The sequence below is a fragment of the Anopheles moucheti genome, chromosome 2 (assembly GCF_943734755.1).
Source record: "Anopheles moucheti chromosome 2, idAnoMoucSN_F20_07, whole genome shotgun sequence".
Lineage (NCBI taxonomy): Eukaryota > Metazoa > Arthropoda > Insecta > Diptera > Culicidae > Anopheles > Anopheles moucheti.
In genome coordinates, this window is record NC_069140.1 from 939,810 (window position 1) to 958,756 (window position 18,947).

At 46.5% G+C, this 18,947-nt stretch overlaps 2 protein-coding genes across 2 annotated transcripts; one reads left to right on the forward strand and one right to left on the reverse strand.

The window, feature by feature from the left end:
* Window positions 1-239: 239 nt before the first annotated feature.
* LOC128310809 (uncharacterized) lies at window positions 240-17,524 on the reverse strand. The gene is made up of 8 exons (XM_053047530.1): window positions 17,320-17,524; window positions 11,434-11,935; window positions 3,467-3,678; window positions 3,203-3,386; window positions 2,815-3,133; window positions 2,251-2,735; window positions 1,255-1,622; window positions 240-1,185 (listed from the first exon to the last, which is right to left on the reverse strand). The coding sequence occupies exons 1-8, from the start codon at window positions 17,496-17,498 to the stop codon at window positions 240-242; spliced, it is 3,195 nt and encodes a 1,064-aa protein (XP_052903490.1). The 5' UTR covers window positions 17,499-17,524.
* On the forward strand, window positions 15,713-17,271 carry LOC128310810 (uncharacterized). Its single transcript, XM_053047531.1, has 3 exons — window positions 15,713-15,732; window positions 15,789-16,659; window positions 16,910-17,271. Exons 1-3 carry the CDS (start codon window positions 15,713-15,715, stop codon window positions 17,162-17,164), a joined length of 1,146 nt encoding a protein of 381 aa, XP_052903491.1. The 3' UTR covers window positions 17,165-17,271.
* Window positions 17,525-18,947: the final 1,423 nt, after the last annotated feature.

The following is an 18,947-nucleotide window of genomic DNA, read 5'->3' on the forward strand; positions in this document are numbered from 1 at the left end:
TTGGAAGCCAATAGAACGAAATGGTGGACAAACAAACCAAAACAAAATGAAGAAATGCTTATCTTCGCTGAGAGTAAACAGAGTGTGTCCTTCCGAACGGATTCCAGTCTTGTTACGGATCGGGCAATCGGTTCGAGATGAATTTCGCCGTTTACTTTCAGGAAAAAAAAATCATGCTTGTGCTTATTGAGCGAAAACTATAACACACTGTTTTAGCCACCACAAAAAGGTTGCGGCTCCTAAGGCAGATAGCCCAACGAATCTTCCAGTCCGAGCGAAGAACTCACAGGTCGGCCAGCTTGATAGTAGCTCTCCGACTTGGTCAAGCGTTTCGGATTCTTCAGCTCTTGTTTGCCGCTGCGCACTATCAAGTCTGACTGCGTCGAGTGAATGTACTGATAGTCGCTGCCCGGAAGCTGGATCGGTAGACTCTTTTTCTTCGTGCTAGTGCTGTAGTGATGGCGATGGTAGTGCAGGTTACTATTGCTGCTTCCACCGCTCGTCACCTGGCCACCCTGAGCACCGTTCGACCGTTTCTGATCGTTTTCCTGATCGCGATGGTTGTGCGTATGATGGTGATTATGGCCGTGATGACGACTCGAGGCGTTCCGATGGTCACTGGACTTCTTCGTGGTGGACGCTAACGATGAGCTGCCGGATGTGGCGCTCGATTGCGGATCACCCTTCAGGTTCGTAATGTCAGTCGTTTGGCTAAGCTTCACGTCGGCAAACTCTGCCGCCACTTCGACCGTTTTCTTAACGCTCAACGCTTCGGAGGCTTTTACTGGACGCCCACTACCGCCAACTGTGAACAGCTCGTAGTCCAATGCCAACTTGTCCACCTTGGTCGGCTTGGTGCCGGAATGCTTACCAACACTGTGAACACCGGCCGTGCCACCGCCGCCACACTTAGCGACCTGTCCATGGCGTGTCGAGCAGTAGCACTTCTCGTTACTGATGCAACTGTCCGTATCGCACCAGGTCGTCGAGCCTTCTTCGTTCGGTGTTTCGCCCATCGAGCAGTAGCACTTGTCCTCGCTTCGACAGCTCGGTGCCGAACTACGGTTGCTGGCCTGGTTGAGTTTGGCATTGATATCATCACCGCCCAAGCTGCAGTAGCAGCGATCGGCCGAGGTGCAGGTACACGCATCCGAATCGTAGCTGCACTCCGAACACGACACATAGCTGCAAGTGGAAAGGCGAAAGTGACTACAATGATTCGCGCACCGGATGTGGACGTGGATGTGAACCTACCCGCTCGAGCTGTTCCTGTTGTGCGCGGTCAGTGTATGCTCATGTCGAGCGTCTGAAACTTCTGAACCACTAGTTGCAATTCGCGATCGGTCCTTCTTTCCGGCCGCTTTAAGATCCAGTGATAGCTGGTCTGCGAGCTGATGGACCCGGCCACTCGTCGCCGTACCGTGTCCGCCCGCTCCGTGCCCACCACCGTGTCCAGCAGCTCCGTTTCCGTGGCCACCAGTTCGCCCGTTGCCGACGCCATGACCGCTCCCTGCATGAGCTCCTCCGGTGTTGCTGCCCGTGCCTTTTTTGCTGCGAAACTTACCGAACCGAAACACCTTCTTGAGACCTTTGGCCCCAATGAGAAGCTTTCGTCGCTGGTTCTGGGGGGATGAAAGCAAAACTGTTAGTGTTTTCGTGTTCGGTGCCATTGGACGTTTCGCACTTAGCTACGCATAGTTCTACAGAAATAGGTTAGAAAACATAGAGTGGTTGGTTTAGTTTAAAGATAGTAAATTTATTAGTTTTCTATTGTTCTTTTCTACAGCGACATCAATGTCCCGGGCTATTCATCAGTGTGTGCATTGGGAAAAATCGTTTCGCGTCTGACGCAGTCCTTCCTAGCATTACAACCACAGTCAGCAGTGTTTGTGTGGGGTTCGGTAATGCTTCATACAGTGTCCTGCTCTATTGCGGAAATTGAGAAGATGATGATGGTGTGTTAGCCTTGGAAATGTTTCCAGCGTATCCGTTAGTAGCTACATGCATACCCCAGTTCCTCTGTATCCTACACTACTTGTTTACTAATAAGTCTAGTCTACCCGTGCATTCAACCGGTGCGATAGTCGATAACGTATTACATTGTTGTACTCTCATGTGTCCAGTGTCCCGCGTATCTGCCGTCTGCCTCGGATGGGGCCCTACCCTAAAGTCTTCGGTATCAGTGCAGAAGGTGTGTTATGTTCGTATGCGTAACCTATACCTACTCTCGTACACCGCCTCCCAGCTTACCTGCACGTTACTGTTTCTTCGCTTCAATTTTTTCTTCTTCTGCCGGCGCATGATGCTTTTCGAGCGCTGGTACAGCTCGTCCTTCGTCAGTGTGACGGCCAGCTTGAGCAGAAACTCTTTGTAGATCGGTTTCAGATCGTTGAACGACATACCGTCCGAGTTAATTATGGCATTCAGGATCTCGTCCAGCGAGTGCAGATTCTCCTGCAGCCGGAACTCGTTGAACAGCTCACTGAACCCGAGCGGCGAACCGCCCCCACCGCCCACCTTGCCCGTGTGCCGCCGGGTGGCGCGCGATTTGTACCTTGTTAGGCCGGCCGTATTGAGGAAGCTGCCGGAGCGCGGTATGGCCACCCGGGTCAGTATGTCCCCGGTCGAGTTATCGGTGAGCGCCGGGTATGGGCCCTCCTTGGCAGCAATGCCATTCTCGTCATTCGAATGGCTACGATCGGTGTAGATATCGTCCAGCATCGGCCTATTAGAGACTGGGGGAATAAAGAGGATTAGACCAAGCCGGGGGCATTAGGACAATGGAGATGGCACAAGGGTGAGGAGCACACTTACTTGCTCGCGGTGGGTTTGGTGGAATCGGTGGTGGCCGTTTGTTCTTGACGTTCTTCTTCCGCCGTTCCTCGGTCGACGACTCATCATCGTTGACGCCTACGACGGCATCACTTTCACCGCTCAGTGAGCTCGTGGCGCTGCGCTTCATGCGTGGTGGTCTCGGCGGTGGCGGTAGCATGCTTCGCTGGCTGGCGCTTGATCTCCTGGAGGACAGCTTGGTGGAACCACTCTGTAGGTGGGTGTTGGTGGTCACGGTGCTGCTCGCAATGCTCATACAGCTGACACCATTTCGATTCTTGGGACGCTTCGGACGCTGATTCTGGACGCGGAAAGGAAACACGTTTAATGTTTTAAACGGATTGCTCAACCACAAAAACTCATTGCTTACATCGCCACTGCTCATGTGCGCCATCAGGCTTTGGTAGAGCGTTGCCGCAATCACAATGGCATCTTCCGGCGTCTGGCAGACGAACCCGTGGCATTCTAGCTGGCGCGGCACGGTCGTAGATCGCATCACGATCGCAAACAGCGGCGAGTGAATGCCGGACGAAAGCCGACGCTTATCGGCGGCACTGTTGTGGATGAGACGGACATTAGCCGTAAGATAAGTTGATCGTTTCGAAAACGTCAATGGAAAGTCCCCGCGCCTTACCTTAGCGGACGGAACAATGAGCTCTTGTCGATGTTTTCCGGATCGGTGATGAGTGGCAGAAAGGCGGCTCCACCTTCAGCACCCGATACGACGAACTTTACCGCCGACCAGACGGCAATGTTTTGGAAGGGTGTAACGGCCGGTTCCTTACCACTGCCCGCCCTAATACGCAACCCAATCGGGCTGATGTCAAGCGATCCACCCGTCTGCGTCTGGAAGTGAGAAAAGCGGGAAAAAAGGCCATCAATCCTACTGATCGTCAGGTACACGTCAGCCATGCTGCACCCTGTGGGATGATACTCTTTCATCCTCTACTTCAAAGTCATTTGACCCCACGAACTGACCCATTTTCGGAAAGTACGTTTATCTCGTGAATGGTACGTTGCTAGGTAAACGATTCATCAATACGAAGCTTAGACAGGGCTAAAGCTCCCCATTCCATTGGCTGCAAGGCAACAAGGAGAGAGGAAGGAAATGTTTGGGGATATAGCGCGCGAAAACCCTACAATTTTCCCAAAATGCCAAAACCACCACAAATCTCTCGACTTTACCTGGCGTTGGAATCAGGTTGTTTCGAGCGTTAAGCGCGGAAAAGAAACGCATCGATCCGTCCGGTATGCGCATCGGTGGAATTTCACTTCATGGATGCGGGGTTTTGGGTTTTCTTTGTGCTGCTTTGCTATCGACAGTAGCGTTGAACCGTTTTGGGTCTCTGACGGTAAGTGGCACAGTTTGATAATTAACGTTTAACACAAATACACTCCTGGACCGGTCTTCAGACGCTGCCCGTCAATGTAATGTTTGCCGTTCAATTAGTCTGCTGCTGTAACATGCATTACAGATGGATACACGCCAAAGAAACACGAGTTCAGGTGAAATAAAGTTTACCACATTGAGGAACGTCCTAGTGTTCATGTTTAGTGGTGCGAAATTTAATAGATTTAAATGCTACAATAAGCGGGTCCACATTGCTACCTTCACATTGCACTAAAGCATTCGGGCAGACAGGCCAATCACTGGGGAACCAATCCCGTTTTCGCACCAGTGCAAATTAATAACGATTAATAATTCTGAGGAAAATTCAAACGGTTTTAAATTTGGCAAATGCGCGGAGGCGGTTAGCATCTTTAATGAACAGTCCGCCATTATCGCGTTAACAGTTTTTTTGCCATGCCGATCGTGCCTGGGAGTGGAAATGAGCTGGTTAGCTACCGCCTGCAACAATAACAAAAAAAGATGCCTAATTTGATAATCGGTCAATTAATTAGTTGGCTGGGAAGCTTTCCAGAACTGTGAGATAATGCGCCACCATTAGCATGCTGCTGTGTTAGCAGCTACAGGTATACGCTTTCTAGCGTTCGTGTTGGAAGGTGAAATTTGTATGCTCGGACCAGTGATAATTTATCTTCCCGCCCGGGTCTGCCCCTTTGATAACTGTGTTTTTTTTGTCTGCTTCTCAATTTTCCATCAAAGTTAGCACCAGAAATGGATGTCTGTGAAAGAGATGCTGGGGTCTGTGATAGTGCATCGTACGCAGCTGGCCTGACCATGCCTGATGTTGACCTACGAAGCCGGACAATTATGCTATTCTTCGCGCAACATAGGAATCACTATTATCGCCTAACTAGGGAGGTAGTTGCTAGACGATGGTGGAAGCGGCCTAACGGGACCAGTCTTCAACTGCCGTTCAAAACCAATTTTGTGGAGAGTATGTTTAAAAAATGGTGAATCGAAACACAGAATTGCTACTTGCGGAGAACACAATGCGTTCGATTGTGCTAGGACCAAAGATTGAGCTTCGATCAAAAAAGGTAAAAAAGAGTGAAGCATTTCACGACGATATCCAGTGGATGTTTGAATATTGGTATTAAAACTGAGATGTGAGTGAAATGTAGGTCACTCTTTCTGTCGATTTTTTTTCAATGGTTCAAGGAAGGTTAAGGTGGAAAGTGAAGATAAGTATGTTTTCACTCACAAGAGTACTTACGATGCTAAGCTCACACTTGGGATTTGAAGACGTTCGAATCATAACATTAGAGATGATAAAAAATATAACATTTTCTTCACATTGGGGAGCAACTAGAAAAAATAACAGATATTTTGTTACAAATGATGTTAAAAATCAAATTATTATGCTATTGTGCTTCGTTGAATCCGAATTTAAAGAAGCAACCTTAAAAACGAAACCCCGTTTGTTGTACCGCTTAAATGCCACCCACTTTTAAGCGCTCGAGGTGACAATCGCTGGTCATTAATATGTTACAATGAGCGACCGCAGCTCGGTTCTTTCAATTAGGGGAAGATCATTTTAAATCATTTATGTTTTGCACTGACGATACCTTATAATGGTAGGTCTCGTTAAACAGCACTTTCACCTTCTTTGCAAAGGCACACGATAGAAACATTGCCCGTACATGTGGGCTGAAGGAAATGAAATGGTAATCTTTCCATCAGTTGGCGTTTGGTTTCACTTTTTTCACAACCCTTACCAACCAGTGCAAAATCGGCAATTAAACCATAGCAAAAGGCGTTTGAAGAGCACGCTGAAAAACAAAACCCAAACCTTCGGTACGCAATTTCCGCACGGTGGAGGTCGATCCTGATGTCGAACGTCACCGGTGTTGGATAGTCGGATTCATTAGAAGAGGTTATGCACCAAATTAAAATGCGCATGTACCATACCTGTTACTCATTAAAAAAGCAGACTAAGGCGAAAGTTAGTTACGGTGATTGCTTTTTTTGTTTGTAAGTATGTGCCTGAGCACGATCATCTCGATGTTGTATCGTATGCAAATGGGGCATGGAAAATTGTTTGCCTTTTATCCGCCGAAAAGCTGAACAGCCTGGAAGCATTTTGGGCCAAGGAAGGTTATCGTGAGCGGTGAATCTTCCCAGTTCTGCCAGGGAAGTCTCTTGCCGTTGCTAAAATCCAACGGTTTGAGTATGTTCCAAACTTGAAGATCGACTATTGACATGCATTCAGAAACAGCCAAATGCTTATCTTTACAAACAATGAGGCTAACAAGACACTATACTACTTCCTCTGTACCATTTCCGCTTGCATTGCCCGATATGTTCATTACGCCTTTGTAAAGAAGGCAGATTAAAGTGGAAGGATGCAAGAAAATCTCTTCGGTGATAGCTAAACGATCGCTTCTCAGTTTGTTAGTGGTATTTGCTGAGTGAGAAACAATTTTGATAGCTTTGCGCCGAAAGTAAATCAATCTGATCATGCACCGCCGTAATGAAGCAACGCTGTTTTCATTTACCTTCTCGCGGCAACATTTGTGCTGCAGCCAATCCTGACCACGGTGGAGGCATTGAGATTGGTAAATTAAAAATTGGATGAAAAACACAGCGGCAGCAGCGCAATGAAATAAAACAGTATCGCGCCAACGGTAGGCGCTTAGCAACGCGATGGATCGACGTATCACTCGGTGGCGCTTCGATGCGTATTTGGGTGAAATTTTGGATTTCAAATCCAAAAACCTTCGCTCGTCGAAGCCCGTACCCCCACGCCAAAAACCCGGTCGCCTTTCTCTCCGTAACTATTATACCATTTAATCAGTACGCGCAGATCAGAGTTCACAGTCGAAACGGTCGTTTTTCCTGTGGAGCAAAGAGGCGCGGAAAATGCACACAAAACTCGCAATATGCTGAGTTCTGATGGCTTTTAACATTCCAGTCGATATGTTCCTTGTTGGCGGAAGGGAAGTTCAACTAATCAGTTCAGCATGCTTTTGTTTTATAAGGCGTTAATAAAACAGCAAATTTTGCAACGAACATGTGTTACATGATTGATTACAGTAAGGCAAAGAATAACATTCAACGGAACATGTCATTAGGTGCTATAACAAGGAGCTGTTTTTGTTACAACTAACATCTAGCACAATTAGAAAAGGAAGAAACATCTGCAATTTGGAACACAAATCGCATTCGCGCTAATCTTTCCGCAGTTTATGTGATTACCATTGCAAATACTATAATTAGAGCACCTGTAAAAAAACGAGCTGCACCGAATGGTCCCTGGCTGGCAGAAAAACCTACGGGAAATCGAAAACTAGACTGCCCATTCCGTTAGAGGCAGCCACGATCCAAGCTTTTCGCTTGCCTCGGTCTTCCAACCTACGCTAATAGAGCATCGAACGGAACTGGTTTTGCATCGATTTTGATCTTGATTTTCCTGACCAAAGCTTCCCGGCCGGTCTACCCTTACTGCACTGCGGGTTTTGAATGCTTGGGGAACCGGGGTAAAAAGGTTGCCGTTTTTCGTGTTTTTTTTTTCAGTTCTGCAGGTGTTGCTGTTGCTGTGTGCTTTTTATTTGTTGTTCGATTCCATTTTTCCCAACCTTCAATAAGTTTCCTTTTACTGCCTAGGCCAACAACGGTTGGTAACTGGGTCGTACGCCACGAGTTGTGCGGATCGCTTACTTTCTTGCACGGAAGAAACCTCCCGGTGCGACCCGGCCAGTTCGGTCTTCCGGACACGCGGACCAGGGCCGTTTTGTCGTATTCCATGCCGTGCCCGTTTTTCCACGAATTCAATGCCATTGCCGATCGTCTAGGACGAGAGCGTGTCCGATGATGGTATCGCGTACCGAGGGAAAAGTAATTGAAAAATTGTTGCAATTAAAGTGTGTCAAACTGAACCAGTTTTATCGAACGGCGGTGTGTATGGGTCTATCCCACTATCAGCTACTGGACAGAGCAATGCGCGTACAGTACGCCTGGCTCTGGAACTGGTTCGAGCACTAGTGTGCACGGATGTACACAACTCGAAGATGGAGTGTTTTTAAGTAAATACCTGCTAGCCGACACCATATTTGGCCCACTTTTGTAGCACAAAGATCGAAGGCAGGCGGATGAAAAGCACGTACAGGATGTGGGTCAATTCTGGGCGACTGAGGACACTCGTGGTGCGCACCATGATCTAATTCGTCTCTATGGTTCGATTAGGTTTGGTCGAAACCTAAGGTGACCGCGATTGGGTGATGGTTTTTGCTTTTATGCTGGAAAAATTATGTAGTCTTTAGCAAAGTGCCAACTTTTGGACATGTAGGAAACCTTACATATTCCGGGATATTCCGGTATGTCGACTGTCAAAACTCAGATACATTTCGAACATTTTTCCAAATTTTTGTCATGGATTCACCCCAGTTTTTGCTTGTTTTCTCAGATGATTATAACACCTTTCCCATTTTGGCTGAATATCTTCAAGGTATTCGGCTCGGCAGGAGCGACTAAATATGGCACTTGCGTCAACCAACGTTACGGACACGAGCGGTGATTTATGCACATTTCACAGTTCGTTAGACAAAAACTGGCGCCTACACCGTCTCCCTTCGTGGATGTGTGTGTGTGTGTGCATTCAGTGTCTTCTCTTTGCTGCACCCCCGTCCATAATCGGGCAGCGCTACCAACGATCATAATTAGTCGCATTATGAGATTTCTTTTCGGTGGTGCCCATTTCTGAAGGGGCCTGACCAAATCCTGCCGACGCGATAGGATTTCACACGATTGCTCCAATGCTAAAGCAAAGGTGCTGGTGGGTGATAGGCGTGTAGCAGCCAATTTCACTTTCCACCAATTTTACTCACCTGCCAGACTCCGAGGCTCACCACACCGGGCGTTAGTGTGGCGACCCAGCGTGACGACGCGAGTCGTGAATCGTGAAGGTGACGTAGCTTATGCGTGAGTGTGCTATTCGACTTGTAAGTACTGTTTTTACCCCCCACAAAAGCATCGGCTCTATTCGCATGCACATAGGGTGCGCAAATGAGATTGACTCAAAGTAAGTGCGCACATGAATATGCGAAAAAGTAAAAACTCCCCATCCGAACGGAAAGCTAGCTGAAAACATTAAGATATATTCACGACGCTTTTGATCGTGTGTTGGCGTACTGTTTTTTTTTTGTCTTATTCGTTCGCTTATGGCTTTTATGACTATTTAAAACAGCCCGCTCATCGTTTGCGTCGGAACAGTTTGGGGAATTTTAATTGTTTGCTCCGGGAAAGCTGATGAAGAAGCTCTTCATGACGAAAGCGCTTCCCCCTTTGGATTCGCCGCTCGATTATGCTGTATGAAGTAAAATGAAAGAGTAATAAATTAATCGAATGCCGCAATGGATTTCATACTCGACATTAGAATATTTGTCTGATATGCAATCCATAGAAGTATGGATACCAATATGTCTGAGTCAAAATAGCTGAGGAAACCCCAATAAATGAAAACAAATCCGAAAACTATTACGTTTGGCAAACAGTTGGACATTTAATAAACTTACATGATATCTGGAATAGACATTTCCCCTTTAAAACTACTGCTGTGTCAATGATACGATAAGGTGGCTTAAGTAGTACAACACACTCTCAACATGCCATTTGTGTCATGGTCCGATCGTAAAACATTCCAGAATGTGCAGCCTCGAAGTTTATGAGGATTATGCCGTTTTCTATGCATTCCTGCCGGGCAGCTATTTCCTTCACCGGACTTAGAGTCGCTAATTGCTTGGCGAAAGACCAACCTCACCACGGCCTCATAAAAAGGTTGATGGTTTGAAAAAAAAAAAACATTTAACCCGTTGCCGTTACGGCAGATGGATTTCTGTGCTTGCCCGGGTGAGACCTGCGCCCTCGGAACTACTTGGCACGGATTTTTTAATGTTATTTTTTGTTAACCAACTTTGGGGTCAATCTCTACGAAAACGAATGTAGTTGGGTGCTTTTTCCGCGTTCGAGCGACGAGCGCATCGAATAAAACCAACGAACGGAACTATCTATCTCTGTGGGCTGGAATACGATCGGTCAGTGTAAGATATAGTGCAATAGATATTTCAATCAGTTCTCCTCGCTAGTGTGATCTCAGCATGATCACCACATGTGAGAAATGTGAGAAAATGTTTGTACATCTCTATTTAAATCGTTAAAATGAGCTTAAAAGTGTTTACCTTAGACAAATGGGTTCCGACATTCCAAAAACTTTAGAATTGAATACATTTCAATACTCCTATTTTGTTGCATCTGCTGTGTATAAAACATTAAAATTAACAGCCTTATCTTCCCCAATTCTGGTTGAGATAATCGTAAATTTTTCCTATAGTAACCTTTTTGCACAAGAGAAATGCCTAGCCAAACGTTCATATTAATTAACAAACGCGAAAATAGACACGCAATGTTTCCACCATGAACCACCGATTCAAAACATTTCCTCATTTCTCGAGGAGAGATTTTAAACTTCTTCCTCATTCCAAAAACAATCCTACATTAAACAAATGCCTCTTAAACGCTAACTTCATGTTGTAAAGACACATCAATCGGCACAAGTGGTAATCGAGTGTTTGTGAATGTCTCTCGAAAGCGACGCTTATTTGGACGGGAGATGATCTGTGGCTGGTTGGATGCAGCATCTATCATGCGGCGAGAAAAAACTTGCCAATGCTGCTCAACCACCAAACAAAAGACCCATACGTGAGTGATTGGATCAATTGTTTGAAAAAGGAAATTTCCCGATCAATCAATACTGTGCTCTGGTTGCTGTTTTGTTGTCGATATCTTGCGATTATATCAATCACTGTGAGGCTTTTCACATGTAAAAATAGACACTGCCGAAATAGCTTTCCTCATTAAGAGCTAACGGGCGGGGTGATAAAATCTTTTGCGCAGAAATGAGTGTTAATAAATGTGTTTTGATTTACTTCCGGAAATGTGTGCTGCGGCTGATGCAACGGTACCGCACCAACCGGCTACGGTGGATTAGTTAGGTAATCGCGGCCGTAATAAAGACTGCAGCGAAACTGATCGGTTTAAATTTGTGTTAATAAATTCGATAGCTTAAAATGACAGTGCGCGGTGGAATAGGTGCGAGCGAGCGATCGAGTGACCATCCGATCATCGTTTCCATCACTGTTACATATGATATTTCGAATGTTTTTGTGTTGGGGCTTTTGTGTTTCACATAATGAACTTACCCCATGTCCTGCGCCACTTAAGTACAGCTGCCTTAGGGGCTCCTGCAGACCGACGAGACTCGTCACCTTGTCCTTCAGGGGCAGCGATCCTAGACATCGCACACTGAAGCTTTGTACATTGGCTGCGGCCGAGCTGCCGTTCTCCTTTGCCACGTCCGTAAACATGCGCTCGATCTGAGCCTGCACGCTATTACTGATCTCCCTTCGTGCATCACTGCCATTTCGCGAAACTCCGGCGCCTCCACCAGGACCGTTTGCTCCAGCGATCCCTGCCGCCGTACCGCTTGGAGCTGCCCCAGCCCCAGCTGGATTCAGCGCCGCGGTGCCACCGCCGGTACCACCGAAATCGCGCAAACTGCTTGCCACCGCACTGATGTCCAGATTGTCACGATCGTTTATGATGGCACCGGCGAGACTGCCCCGACTCAGCCCACTGATCGATGATGAGCGGCGACGGCCGTTTTGTGAGCTGCGATCATCTAACCGCTGACTTATGATCGACCTGCAACGAGTGGTTCGAAGCGAATTCGAAGATCAAGAGAAAAGAGGACAAGAAGGTTGCATCAGTACCCGCGCTACAAGGGCTGCATCACGCACGTGAACAAAAGACTACCGTGGCGCTATGGAAAGCTTGGTTAATAGTTGACAATTAATATTCTGCCATTACTGTACTACTGTTTTGCCACTACGTTACGCTCCTGCCACAGCAATTAGTATAGCTACGCTAGGTGTAAATAGGGAGTATTAGTAAGCTTAGTAGAGGATCGACACTACCGCTTCCACCGTACCCATTGTGAATATGATCACCGCCGCAGCCGCAATGATAGTGGTTGCTACTGTCGCAGTTATGATCGCAGCCGTTGGCGTTACTGTTATTGTTATGGTCGTAAAAGCATAGCTGGTGGATTAAGTACACAAAAAAATCACTAACTGTTTGCCACATTGAACCGAAATGTTCGGATGACGTTCATCGATCACGCACTGCTGGTTGCACATTTAAAGCGAGCTCTTCCGAATTCACGACGTTAAGAGAAAGAGAGTGACGTTTGGAAGGTTTTTGAGAGGCTTTCTTTCGATCCACTATCACTTGATCGTTGGGATAGATGTTTGTTAATAGAGCCCTTCTTCCTTAGAAGACTATCCAAAAATATTCGTCAACACAACAGCACAGAGTGTAACTCCAGTTTGTGCTATTTAACAATACTGACGGGCAAACCAACGATTCTAGACACTATGGCACTGTAACACGTAGAGACGATTTGTTCATTTTCTTCTGCAAACTTCAAACTGCAAAGAGGTCAATATTTTATAGAACACTTTTGAACCACTGCACACTGTACTACGCACTCCCGAACGCACTTACAGCCTTACTTTCGCACATGCCAATCCTTACTAACAAGCGCACACAGCCAATGCTTCCGATCCGCTCGATTCGTGGTTGGGTCGGGAAAACTTTTAAACATTTATGAGCAATCACGTAGCCGTTTTTCGGGGGAGGTGGGCCAAATCTCGGTCAATGAAATGCGCGACCAGTTCAAGCTGAAACACTAAACCGTAAACGGACGCTCCGATGACTCTGTTTTCCAGCGATATGGTCACAAAATCATCACATCGTTTCGTAGAAATATGCGTACTTCAAGCAATGATATCACAGCACGCAGGACAAATGCTGATGCGCACAGATTTTTTTCCGGTGACAAAAAAAACTCCTCACTACAATTGGTACGTCGATAAACAAACGCCTCACTAACAACCACAACCGAATGCTAGATAAATGCAATTTTTCTACTGCTTTCGAGTGTCAAACTGGGAAACACACCCGTACGGTACCGCTTACAGCAAGCTATTGAGCGTCGAACGGCCGCACCACTGAACCAAGGGTGCGAACAGATTTTCGTGCCTCGCTTTTCCTCGTGTGCGCTGGCATGTACACTTCTTCCGTATCAGCTCGCACATTTCTTTCCCTGCTAGCGCGTACATCACGCAGATACAAGAAAAACTACTTTCTAATGCTTGGAGCCCGAGCTTTCGAGCAGCTGCGCTTTACGGTGTGTTGGCTGCATGACGATCGATTGCATACCTTCAGGGGTTTAACGAAGTGCTCGACTTTGCGCGCCATCCATTTACCTCCAGCACCAGACGTGAGGATGAACGTAACTAGTTTTTCCCCCGTTTTCATTGCCAGCCGGAAGCAAAAAATGTCGTTCTCCTAGATCTGAGCCCTACTTCAAGCGGGTTATCTGCGCTGACCCATATCGTAGCGGGTGCAGCTTCGTCGGGATGCATCTAGTGTGCGCAGTTGGTCGAAGGCTGCACGCGAACTGACAGTAAGTGTCATTGAAACACAAGCGTAATGGAAATGGGTGACCCAAATGCCGGAGCTGGAGCAGTCGGGTTTTCCTGTTAAGGATTTCGCGATAAACATATGTCACTGAGGTGGCAGTTTCCTATGACTGGAACGTTTAGCCAAGTAAGTAAAGCTATTAATGGAACTTTCATTTGCAGAGATAGCTGTAAAGTGTATCGGATAGATGACAGCCTCCGAATGAAATCTTGTGTTCCCCGGGGTTTTGCCTTTCGTTAGGTTTATCTGTACAGCTGTCAATGTTTGAAACTACTTTCTGTTGCAAAATATGTTGAACAGTAACCAGGTTAGTAATAATAGTTGATTAGACAAATGGGCACCAAACAGTGCTCTAGTTAATAAACCTAATAAATCTATTTTTAAATCATTCGTTGCTTATTGCAAGCTTTTTGACAACATATTTTGTAACAGGCTGACATTACTTTGAAATCAAACTATTTTTGAGAACTTCATGGCAACAAAATATTGCTGTAAAAGACTGATAATCGCTCGCTCTAACGCTTGCGTATTGGTGAGAACTTTGATTCAAAACAATCCACTCACAGCTGAGATCCTCGCGAACGCGCTAGATAAGTACCAGCGATCTTCCACCATTCGTCTATTTTAGTTCGTTATCAACCGTAAACATTCACGGAAAGTGTCGGCAAAATGTTGCTTCCAATAGCGAGGTAATTTTCGAGATTCTGTACATCTCTGGAATCGTTTTTTGATTAACAATCGCTTTCGTTTAGCGGAATTTGTATGTTATTGTTTGCAGTATCCACCGCGGCGGTAGAATTGAGCTGCAGTATCATTCATTTACTTCCGATCGCGTCTGAGCGTCTAATTTTCAACTCGATGAACAGTACGCTACGCAAGCAGAAAGAATACGAGGAAGTTTGCATCATAGCGAGTGTCCAGCTAAACAGCACAGACATTGAGGTGATATTTCCGAAAGAACGCAACATAGAACTGTTCCATGCATCAATTCCCAACTTCGGGGCTGATCTGTTTCGTCAGCTTGATGGAGGAACCTTGAACTTGGAACTTCGCAAGGGCAATGTGAGTGAGATAGTGTTTGGGCTGAGTAAACTAAACCATCTGAAAATCAGTGATACAGGTTTGAGCCGCTTTGAGGTGCGCTCGTTTGATTTCACCCTGCAGACGCTTGTTATACACGAACGACTTTTAACTGTGCTGCCGACGAATTTGAACTACCTTTGGAAGCTGCAGTTGCTGGATCTTTCAGGCTGTTCGTTGACTACAGTCGACCTGACTGAAATGACTTTAGTAAACTCCCTGACCGTCCTTAACCTCGCCGACAATCAGCTGGCCAAGATCAAAACCAGTGCGGGCGTCGAATTACGGAACCTCACCAAGTTCGATGTGCAGCAAAACGAACTGTCCCGAATCGATCGATTCCCGGAAATGTTTCCCGCACTCAAATTCACACGAATGATGCAAAACCGCTGGGACTGCGAGTGGGTCAGCGAGGTGCGTGATAAAATCTGGCGCAAAAATATCACTGTGCTGGGGACGGACTATCGCTGTGTTCGTCGCATCAACAACGGTGGACTATGCTGTTCTTATGCAAATCCTTTCCGAGCGCGTTTAGCAATCGCCAAAGCTTTGCTCTTTGCTCTCGATGAGCTGAATGCAGCGACAAATGACGTGGACACTGGTGCGCAATCGACAGATCCGCTGATAACGCTCAAAGTGTTCGAGAATGAGACCGTCGAGGGTGTGATTGGGATGCAGATGCGAAACGTTGGCGTGTACTTGCAAAATCCCATCGGGGCTGTGTAAATAGATTGTTATTATGCGAGAGTACGTCTTCCGATTAGGCTTCAGTATGTTTCACGCTACCAGTACCGATAAGAGATTGGTGCTGCTCAGTTCATGATCAATTGGTCGACCGAGTGCGAAGGCTCCGAGATGCGTTCTTTAATATTCATGTAAGTAATGCATACAGCTTCAAGGTAGCAATTTCAATAAAGCTCTTTGCGTTCAGATTACTTTTAGCGCTCCCATGTTCATTAGCCATCATTAAGAAGACGATAGAGTGTGCGCGGGTGCAACGTAATTCAACGTGCTTCATCGAGGGCGTAACGTTTGAATCCCCAACGGAGGAGTACTTTGCGGCATTTCCAACCTCATCTCACATAATTATAGAATCAAGTGAAATTCTACATTTCTCGGCCCAGCTGTTTGATGCGCTTGCTGAGACGGCGTTCCTAACGCTGAAGGGCTGCCTGATACCGACGGTTACCTTTCGCTCGGATGAATTACACTGTCTTCGTATCGATAATACTGGGCTGCGGGAGATTGCGGTAACGCCGCACGAAAATCGGAACCTCAACACGCTCATCATCAACGGTAACCCTTTGTCGGCTATTCCACCGACTCTCCGATATCTTACAGCCCTTTCTATTCTGGATCTGTCCAACAATCAGCTGGAGTACGTCAAGCTTGACTGGTTTCAGACGATGGACAACCTGCTGGTGCTCGACCTTTCGGGGAACAGGATCGCGCGTGTAGACATTCATCCATCACTGCGACTAGCACGGCTAAAGAACTTCTGGATTAATCACAACCATCTGCAGAGTGTACCATTTTTCCCAAACTTTGCACCTTCGCTGCGCCGCGTCCGGCTTGTAGAAAACCACTGGAGTTGCGAATGGGTAGCTCAAGTACGGCAATCCATTTGGGACTCCGTCATTCAGGTGTATGGTGCAGAGTACGTGTGTGCGGATAAATTAGATGGAGGTCTTTGCTGCTATGAAGGTTACCCGTTCAATAACACGGACATACAACTTGAGCAAGCGAAGGTGACATATTTCGATAATAGAAGAAACACCGAGCCATTTCCACGGGCTGAACCAGTGGCGGATCAAACGGTGGGCGGAGTAGGCGGCCGCCAGGGGCCTCGTCGAATGGGGGGGCCCCGAAAAAAGCTTTTTAGTACTAAAAGGTGTATAGATAAAGTCAGAAAAGTCTCAAAACGAAGGCTAGGGGGGCCCCCGAGAAACACAACAAGGGGCCCCTGGAAAAATTTGTTCGCGGCCACCCCCCCCCCCCGGGAATTTTTTAAATTTGAGGCCCCGGCTATCATTCCGCCTAGGGCCTCCAAAGGGATTGATCCGCCACTGGGCTGAACGTTTGACAGCGGTGGATGAAAAACATGCAGAGAAACAACATGTGCTTCTCAAACAATCATACAACGTGCTGGAACAAAAATATCGCCGACTGGTAGAACAGAAGGAACAGCTTGAGCAGCGATTCGTTAACACGGTGCGAGAGCTAGAGCGGACTGTGAAAAGATTAACGGCGGAACTAACAGAAGCGCAGGACACAATTCGCGCACAAAACTTAAAAATAGTGTTATAAGTGATCGTTACAGTTTTCCAAATATTTTAATATATTTTATGTTAAAAAGAGAGAGAGTTGGTTACTTTAAAACTGTACGTTTACGCTTCTATCTTTTAACCAGGCAATTAAAATAAATGGGCTTTTTCCCTTACGAAAGGGCATGTAGTACTCACCTCGTATCGTCAAACATTGCATCTATCTTCAGCTTGTATATACTGTTTCGACTAATGCTGGACATCGTGTCCAGGTGGTCTGCATCCATCAGCCGGAAACCGGAAGATACACTAGAACCGCGTCGAGGGCGGCTCATTCTTTGCGAACCATCCATGTTGTACGTGACCATTGCTTTCATTCGGATGCTGCAGACTTTAACACATTGCACAATTCGTGTTACCGCACACTACACTTGCACAGGAGTCGTTAGTGGCCTCTGCCATGGTTTATAACTTTTAACTATACGCAATAACAGGTAACATCTTACCTAACCGTAAATTGAAACCCGTTTTTCCGGGTCCGGGCCTAAAAATCCTTCCGAAAGGCACTATACTAATGTGAGCACAATAATTATGTCAAGCACGTTTATAATCCACTTCAAACGATCATGTACCACGTGCTTGATACTTCTAATTATCTCGCTTGGCAATCGTACTACTTTCACAATTTTCGGGACTCAACCGCTGAACTCTTTATCGGTCAAAGAATCATCGACGTCTCGTTTGACACGATGTACAGCTGCACTTGACCCATATTTAGGGATCGCTCGATTGTTTCTCTTCGCTTCCGCAACTCCCATGCAGCGCTTGCTTCGATCGGTAATCAATGTTTGATCGCGATGAGGTCGCACTATCAGTCGGTCATGTGCTTGCTTATGCTGATGGGGCCGAGCAGCTGCACCGCAATGACCGATGACGATGAAAATGTTACAGTGCGGTCCACTTGTTTCCCAAATGGCCACTGTTCACATGCCGATTCCGTGGTAATGATGCTCCACCGGTAACGGAACTTTAGTGTGTCGCGATCGAGATGCAGACGAACGTTACTGTTGATTTCCGGAGAAGCTGGAGTGCGAAGGGGTATTGGGCTTCTCTTACCTGTGTTCTTTAATTTAGTCGCTCTGTAACGCAAGCCCTTTCGTTAATTCAAACCTCTGGAATACGGTAAACATTGGACAGCTACATCGACTAGCACATCAGTTGGTGATGATCAAACAGGCTATAGTCAACGAAGCGTACACACTTAGTTTCGATCGATCGACGCTGGACTTCTTTTTTTCAAGTTCAATGACGCAAACTATTGACAGTGGATGTTGATGATGATGATGATGGGGATGATGGAGGCCTCTGTTGGAAATGGACGAGAAATGGAGAAACGCCAGAAAGAAGAAGGTTACTATTGGTTGCGTCTGATGGATGCGCACGAGCCGGGCGCGGGTGGCTATTGTTGCTCGTAATTTGTGCCTCGGTCAGCCGCATCGTTTGGGTTAGAGGGTTTTGTTTGGGTAGGCTCCACCGGCCAATATGTGGTTAATTTTGAGAAAATGGAAAATTGCATGAAATCAACTGGTGAAGAAGAAATGGCACACGCTGACCATGAGCAGTGTTGCGAGCGGAAGTAAATGGAGCTCTCTTCATTCGGAATCGGAAACCATTTAACTACCACTGATTCCAATGTCAGAAAAGGAAGTTGTATCTACATCACGTTGGAAACATTAATATGATTGGGTAATAAATTAGTCAGCTTTCTAGAACTGCGTTACACACATCTGATGAAATTTGTAGGTTACATTACGAATCGTTGTTTC

Excerpts from the sequence above, each read along its gene's own strand:
- LOC128310810 (XM_053047531.1), top strand. The coding sequence starts at position 15,713 with ATGCGTTCTTTAATATTCAT. Across the intron at positions 15,733-15,788 it reads ATGCGTTCTTTAATATTCAT|ATTACTTTTAGCGCTCCCAT; the intron begins GTAAGTAATGCA and ends CTTTGCGTTCAG. Across the intron at positions 16,660-16,909 it reads CATTTCCACGGGCTGAACCA|GGATTGATCCGCCACTGGGC; the intron begins GTGGCGGATCAA and ends GGGCCTCCAAAG.
- LOC128310809 (XM_053047530.1), bottom strand. The coding sequence starts at position 17,498 with ATGAAAGCAATGGTCACGTACAACATGGATGGTTCGCAAAGAATGAGC. Across the intron at positions 3,387-3,466 it reads TCATTGTTCCGTCCGCTAAG|TGCCGCCGATAAGCGTCGGC; the intron begins GTAAGGCGCGGG and ends CATCCACAACAG. Across the intron at positions 3,134-3,202 it reads CGCACATGAGCAGTGGCGAT|AATCAGCGTCCGAAGCGTCC; the intron begins GTAAGCAATGAG and ends TTCCGCGTCCAG.